Below are 8,330 nucleotides of genomic sequence, written 5' to 3'. Positions count from 1 at the left end.
ACAGCAAAACAAGAGTAAGTTAAGCTCTGGTCAGAACTGTACAGAGCACACCTGGGGTTCATAGCTAAAATAAAACTCACTGCAGAGAGCAAATCCACAGTAAGGTCAGGCTTTGATCTGTAAACTGCAGCACATAACTGGACAGTAGTTGATATCAAAAATCAAAATGACTTTTCCAAGGAWTTCGGTTTGTGTGTATTTCACCTTGAAATAACCTGCAAGTCTCTACTTCACAAATGAACAAAGGATCAGCACCTTTGCATTGCTATACAGTAAAACAAAGGCTCGCATTTGATAAAAACTGAAAGCAGTGAATGCTTTGGTCAAACATCATGTAATACTGCATATGAGGATATGAGGAGGAAGTCAGTGTTGGGGTCATTCTTGAACTCTGATGTTGCAAGCACCATACTCCTGCCATCAGAAGCAACATAATATTCTGTGTTTTGAATGTACCCAAACACAGGTATAATTGTGGACAGCATTACATTACCTCAGAGATGAAACCACGGAGTACATTGAACACCCCATATAACTGCTATCTCATTGGCAGAGACATGTGCTGTCCATGGTGCTGAAATAAGTTGGCTGCAATAGCATTTTTCTGCTAATGCAATCGCACAGCACTCCTTTTCAGCACCATGGACAGCACAGACCACGTGGTTATAATCGAAACAAAACAAGCACATTTAGCACACACATATCCAATAATATTGTGTTTCAGTTCAACCCAGGTAAGAATGAAATGTCTTAGAAACCCATAGATTTCACTCAACCTCAACCACATTTTATTTAACAAAATAGAAGCAGGTCAAATGTAGTAAAGCATATAAATGTAACTCTGGGACACAGCGTTGAGATATGACCAATAATTCATGAGCCGTGGTAAAATGTTCCACAGYAGAGACTGATAATTACCCTTTGAAGCAATACACCAACAGACTGGAGTCTGAAGTGATGGACAGCACTGTTTGTTGCCAAAGATCTGCTGAGATAATACTCCCCAAGGTCGGCCTATGTGATTGGTTACATTTAGTGATGGGGGGGTGGGTGTGAGTGTGAGCATACAGACAGACACACACATGTAGACAGACACCAGTGCACATGCACACACATTTAATCAATAATTCTAATTATTTAAATGCATACATACACACACACACTGCCCAGACACTCGACAATGAACATTGTTCTGCTAATGCAGTCACACAGCTAACCATATAGTCTATCAGTCCACAGTGTTAAAAAGGCCTGGGAGAAATGTTTGCTGTTGTATTAAGATAMATTATGAATCAGACAGGGTTGAGACAGGGTTGATATTGAAATGGCTCTRAGCACTTYGACCTTCTGCAGGCCAGTGCATGTCTGACTTGTAATGCCTTATTGACAAGACTATTCCAAAACGGATTGTAGCAATGGGGTCTCTTGCGCATATGCTTATTTATAAGAGAATTAAAAACAGTGGGTAMATTGACGGACTTGATCCTAATGAAAAATAAAAACCAGTATGGACAAAACGAATTCAGTGCTTGAATTTACAGAGTATTCATATAAAACAAAAACATTTCACAATCCTGTGATCTGTACCGTGTTACTGCAGAACCAGTGACATTGATCAATTTGAATGGATTATCAGAATATCACGTTTAATGCTAACCATTATTGTACACTGTAATCATCATCTTGATATCACTATAGTTGCTCAGTAACATGTCATAGCATTGGGCAACAGACCGACTGTTGAACACTTTTAATATTGAAGAATATATATGTTTCTTAATGCAACGTTGCCCATTCATACCCGATTTAATTAACCTCTCAAGATAAAGATTCCCATTCCAAAACGCCCTCTTGCAAAACTCCTATACCTCAGCCCTCCCTCCACTGGAGAAGATGCACCAACAGCGACATCGTGAGTTTCCTCGTCTAGAGTAATGCGGTGATCCTGCCATGTCTTCCCAATGGCATCAGACTAATACTGTCGATTGCTAAGACGTGTTTTTTTAAATATTTTTTKMCTGTATGCAAACTGACCATTGCCCMATCTATTTTAAGCACGTTAGTTAAAAAAATGTAAGTCCATTTGTCATATTTGGACACAATAGATGGCTTTACAAAAGCTCACATAAATGGAGGTGAATCATAGCCTACGCTTTGTGGAGGAATACTTTTTACATTAAAAAAGCATTTTAGTCTACCTGCGCTCTGTACATAGATCGAACTGCACATACCATTACTTCCATTGAAAACATTTTAATTTTGAAAAAATATGCAGTTAGAAAACCCCCCATATAATTCGGTAAAGCCTTCTCCTCTCCCCCAAAGCAGGCTATAGTCATTAACACACAAAACCACGAACTGTTTTTAGCTACATTAACCTTGCAGCATAACCATCTGAGTGACGTTAATTGGTCAGGCTCATCTGCATCCCGAATATCTGAAATTCAACAATTGGCACACCATAAAATAACACATTATACATTCATAAAGAGCTGAATGTGCAGATATGTTGAGATCTGCACCAATTATAAATAACCCCGATATTTATCGACAATCAAATGATAAAACAAACAAAAAAGAACATGCATGGACAGCGTTTAGCTTCTTTTTCGTCCCAATGTGTTCTTTTTCCGTTTTTTTACCGTTTTAAAACAACAAATACAAATCCTATAACGCAGTTCACAAAAAATAGAGAAATGGCACTTTGTATATATTCATATATAGTTTTATATGTATATATATACTGTATATATTCATATTGACAACATGAAAGAAGGGTCGAGTTGGCTTCTTCGTTACTTATGGTATGGTTCCCCAGTGTGTGTTGAAACCATGCGAAATCATGCAGATCTGATAGTCAGTTATTTACATTACATTCATGCGCTCGTGCACAATTTCCCGATTCTTCTCTCTCAGATCGTCAGTCTGRTTGCGGCAAATAGCTCTACTGGGAGGGGGCCGGGGAAGKGGTCTATACATATATTACAGTTGGTTCTGTAGCAGACTCATTGGCACCACAGTCAACTGGAGCAAACAAAAAATCTCCGACAAAAAGCGAATGAAGAAGCTTCGTAACATAGGAATTGTTTTGTTTTTCTTCAATTKCCATTGTGTCAAGAGAACGCAGTATACTTGTCTGTCTGTTTTGTATTCCAGGTTTTATTGTCAGTAGTCGTTTTACGCATCATTTGTTGTGGAGAAATGGGCGCTACAGTCAAACCCTCTTTGCGCGCCCCCGTCCGCATGGTAAGGCCCGCTATGCCAATAAGACGAGTCGCACACTGTCTGCAAGGAATTGATCTCTGACGCAGAGGAATTACCATCCCTCCGCTTTGATCTCTTGCGATTCCGCAARATGAAGACAAGCATCCCTACAACAGTGAACGCAGACGTGACAAATACCAGTAGTAGCCCAGGCACTAGTACAGAKATGGATACCCTGTTCGGCTCCACATAGGAGTTCGAGCGCGTACCCGTGTCTGCGGTGAACGTGCTGTTTTTGGAGAGAGAGGTGGGGTAGACTTTGTCATACAACTTGGGACACATCAGATCATTTCGGACGTGACGGAAATCCCTTTTCCAGAACTCTTCTGGGGACTCACACTTGAGATCACTAACGATCACATCTGCCCCCAGTTTCTCCGTCCACTGTTTGAAAGGGACAATATTACACGAGCAATCCCAAGGGTTCCCATGCAAATCAATTTGTATGATCGAATTGAGTTGATCTAAGACCCCTGCGACAGGGAGATAGGTGAAATAATTATTATGCAAGCTAATCTTTGATAAAGACACTCCAAGGAAAGCATCCACAGGTAGCGCTTTCAGYAAGTTATTGTTRAGGAAAAGCACTCGCAGATTGGGCAGAGGACTGAATGTGCCTGCTAGTATCAACTGTATGTCATTATATTCCAAACTGAGATATTCCAGATTTTGAAGTCCAATGAACATTTCCGCAATGAGCGTATCCAGGTAATTCTTATCCATGTACAACCATCTTAATTCGGTGAGGTTTTGAAAAGTGCTGTTGTCTATCAATTTGATGTTGTTTCCACCCAAATCAAGGAGATTCAGACTTGAATAGCCATTGAGATGGTTCTTTTTTATAGCATGGACGTTGTTATCTCTCATGTTTAATTCGTGCGCAGTGATGGGTTTGGGTTTTAGGTTAGCCAAGCTCTCTATCTTCTTGCCCTCGCAGTTAACCCCTAACCCCTGCCTGGATCCAATGAGCTTGCAGCTGCATGGCACAGGGCATGATGCGTTCTGCACAATCTGCAGCTGCTCTCTCTCCCCATTCACACCTGTCATAGATGTGGGCTTCGTTTTCAACTGCCAGTGCGATTTAGAGCGTCCCTTTTGCCCATTCCCTGGGGTTGGGGACCCAGGATCACCACGAGCTTTATAAGGCGTTGGAACGGGCCCAGGTACAGAGGTCTCCTCTTGGGTAGGAGGTGCAACTAAACTCTCGTCAGCACCACTTTTTATTGAAGGACACAGATCCATCTCCGATGTCTCGTTCAAGTCGTTCCCTTGCAGTGGCGTTGGAGCCTCGCAGATCACCCGGCCGATAAGCGCGTTCTGCGGTATATTCTCCAGCCATTCCTTCAGGGAAACCAGGTCRCAGTTGCAGTCCCAGGGGTTATCCTCCAATAAAACCTCCGCAATGCCCGGTATTTGTTCGAGAACTCCCTCATAAGGCACCGTTTTGATTCGGTTCCCTCGCAGGTCGAGRTGGGTGATGGGAACGTGTTGAAACACATTTATAGGTAGTGCACTGATGAGGTTATCATTTAGAATTAACACTTCAAGTTTATTTAAGTCCCTGAACACGGCCGGGTCAATGTCYCTCAATAGATTAAAATCAGCCTGAAGATATTCCAAGTCATCTAAACCAAGAAAGGTGCTCTTCCTAAATGACCGTATCTTGTTATTATTTATGTGTAGCCTTTTCACGAGCTGCAGTCCCAGAAAAGCACCAGGGACAATGTCATGCAAACCGTTGTTTTCCAAATGCAAGCTTACGGCATTGTAAAAGTTAGCAAACTCATTGGGRAAAAGCCTGGATAAAGAATTYCCATGCAATAGCAAGTGATAAAACTGGGAACTGGGACCAGTCAAATGGTGCARATTAGTAAAGCTCCTTTTTTCGCAGTCAATGTGCAAATCGCCTTCAATCTCATTGCAGGAGCAGATCTGCTCCTTACAAATGTCCCTTGTAACATTTCCAATAGCAACACAAAGAGCCGCCTTCAGCAAGACAATCCAAAGCAGCATTTTCAATACAAACAATTCATCCCCGATTTCAAGACATGAAAACGAGCTGTTGAATCAATGTTTTTAGTCCAGTTTATCCCCAAAAAGATAGACCGACGGGTCTAAAAGAAATGACGACAGTCCTTTATAAGATCCATGCTCTTCTAGCCCGTTATGTCCAGGCGTCCAGCTTTAAAATGACCATATAGAATGCCTCAGATCGAATGGATCCTTTTGCTGGTATGAAAATAATTSAAAACAACAAACCGYAATAGCATCTGACACATTTTTARGCTTTTGTTCGGTAATGACTGACCTTGCAAATTTTATAAATCCGTGATTTTCTCGTCGTGCTGCGGTAGCAGTGGGTGCTGTTCTTTTCCCCTCGGTGCTGAATTCACACCGACGCTGGATATTTAGTGCTGATCACACTGCCACTGAAAGAAAAACGCATTCCTCACACCTTTCGGTGTCTTCCTTGCGTTTGTTTCCAGTGCTTTTCTTTGGTAATTTTGAAATCACAAAGAGGTTACACAGAGACTGTGCTCGTTCTAGCCCGGTGCTCTTGGAAAGATCTCACACCCTCTACTGAGCTGCAATGGAAAAAATCCATCGTCTGAGGGAATGCTGAAAAAAATCAATCCACATAGAGGACTAGCAAGCGTTAAAATGTTCACCCTAAAAGCTGTTGTTCTGTTYAGTCTTTTTTGACCAATAATATTCCCATTCTTAAGCCAACAAGGTTATGGATTCCAAACGACGTTCCTTATTTCATGTTACTGATTAGGCTGAATCCTTGCTTTAGATCCGCTTCTGTTGTTTTTTTAATTTTTAATTTTTTAAAAGTAAACTAGACGACATAACGCATTGCCAACGTATTGGAGACAACTCGTTTCCAAATCGGGGGTTGGTTATAACCTTATCTAATGATTCATTTGCGCATTTTATGAAGACTAATAATCTCTGGTGTGTGTATTGCATCAAGCACAGCATACGAGTGCCCTCCAGCGTGAATGTTACTTTCCCTCTGCTAGGAACCGCTGTTGAATGCGGTAAAATAATTAACTACATAGACTACAACGTACACGCAACAACCCAGCCAAATGATACGGCTCTCAGTTGACTACAACAAACAATGTGTCTTTGTAAACTATGCGCACATAGGCTACTGTACGTCACGATTTCAAAGAGGATTGCAAAATAAAAATAAAAATTGCAATTAAAAAGCAAAAGTGCTTTGCGTCAACTAACCCAAATGTTTCGCTATGGATATTTGCCATAGTCTCTGCTTCGATTCATTTGTTAAAACACACCTTGCAGTTATAGGCTAACTCAAGCTTGTTGGTAGCACTAGATTTATGGAACATCATCGTTTTGTTTTGTATTATTAATGTGGTAGGCCTGGTCTACATATTTGATAGATACTGTATATCAAAAATGACAACATAACTGGAGTCATGAGATTGACATCACATCTCTGACATAATAGAAATAACGTCCAAAAGAGGAGGAATTCTGACAGGGTTGGGCTCAACAACTCAAATTGATTACTTTGCAAATTACACATGCATTAGTGTCTGTGGCATTTCAAACGGTAGCACATGCCAATGGCTAAGGATAAACCTGGGCTCAGGGGTAGACCTAACAAAGTAAATGTAAATCCAGGACACTMCAATTAGTATGAAATGTTACGTTTCCTATGGTATTGCAATGAGGGGGGCAGGGGGCAGGTCTCGAACCCTCAAACTTCTAGCCCGAGGTCCGGCGCGCTATCGACTGTACTGCAAAAGCATGCTCGTGCGGCAGAATCGATTTACGCGGTTATAAACCCAGTGTCGTTACATTACTCCCTCCTTTCAAATAGTGCCTTTTCGCGCTAGCTTGCGACTCTACGCCTTACAGGAACGCGCTCACCGGTCAAGCACACGCACTGTCGTGGATGCAGGGTCCGATCACTTCTGACACCAATGTAATGAAACACCAGGGAGCAGGACTCGAACCCTCAACCAGCTAGCCCGAAGTCCGGCGCGCTATCGACTGTGCCGCAAAAGCATGCTCGTGCGGCAGAGTCGATTTCCGCGCTTATAAACCCAGGGTCGTTACACTATGTATTAATTTTTGGATGTCCATCATCCATTTCATATGATATGTTGTGAATTACAATTCATTTGTTATTTTATGAATTGTATGATATGCTACAATTCATAAAATATGTTACTCATTTGCAAAGCATTTGATATTTTTACGAATTCCTATTTGTTTTGGCTAACGTTAGCTAGGATGTCTAACACTAATGTTAGCTAGGTGGCTAACGTTAGCTAGGCTAGGGGTTAGGGTTCAGATTAGGAGTTAGGAGTTAAATTAAAGGATTAMGGTCAGTGTTAGGGGAAGGGTTAGCTAACATGCTAAATTGTCCCAAAATAGCTAAAATGCTAAAGTTGTTTGTGATGAGATTCAAATACTCAACCTTGGGGTTGCTAGACGTTCATGTTATACACCTACGCATCCAGCCCRACCAACCACCCTACTTTCATTTTTGCTTTAAGTAACCTTCTGTCTTATGTAACATGCCATTCTAATTTGAGGGCCGGATTTACATTTCATGCGTTACATCTCGTCTATGTAACCAGGCTGTAAGGAAAGAAGCAACCAGCACTATTTCCAACCAGGGTCAAATGCCACATTCTSATGTAGGGTATTCTAATGAGGCTCTCTCACAAATGATCATCTTTTGTTTACAAATATGGAGATGTACAGTAGAGATTGCCCACTTTTGCCTAAAGTAGCTCTGTAATGGGCAGTGCTATTGCAGTCCATACAAAAAAAAACTGTATGGTTTCACAGTAACACATTACATATAGTCCCAGATTCCAATTTCTAAAGAAGTCTTTATCAAGAGAATGTAGTAGCAAGATCATGTTCTGCTGGCTAAGACACACTAAACATGAACCAAATGAGGACATAACCTTARCTTGACCAGCAAACACACACAGTTCAGTTTTCATTAAGCCTTTAAAATGTCAGAGAAACAATCTCTGAAAGCATCAGGAAATGGGCATAAAATGCTTTTAATT

General features: G+C 41.2%; 1 protein-coding gene across 1 annotated transcript; it reads right to left on the bottom strand.

Annotated features, from left to right (window-relative positions):
- Positions 1–761: 761 nt before the first annotated feature.
- Positions 762–6,239, bottom strand: LOC111970895 (SLIT and NTRK-like protein 1). The gene has a single exon (XM_023997641.1). The coding sequence runs from the start codon at positions 5,275–5,277 to the stop codon at positions 3,178–3,180; it is 2,100 nt and encodes a 699-aa protein (XP_023853409.1). The 5' UTR covers positions 5,278–6,239; the 3' UTR covers positions 762–3,177.
- Positions 6,240–8,330: the final 2,091 nt, after the last annotated feature.

Source organism: Salvelinus sp. IW2-2015, linkage group LG12 (genome assembly GCF_002910315.2).
Source record: "Salvelinus sp. IW2-2015 linkage group LG12, ASM291031v2, whole genome shotgun sequence".
In the NCBI taxonomy this organism is placed as follows: domain Eukaryota; kingdom Metazoa; phylum Chordata; class Actinopteri; order Salmoniformes; family Salmonidae; genus Salvelinus; species Salvelinus sp. IW2-2015.
This window is presented reverse-complemented; position numbering and strand designations above follow the sequence as displayed.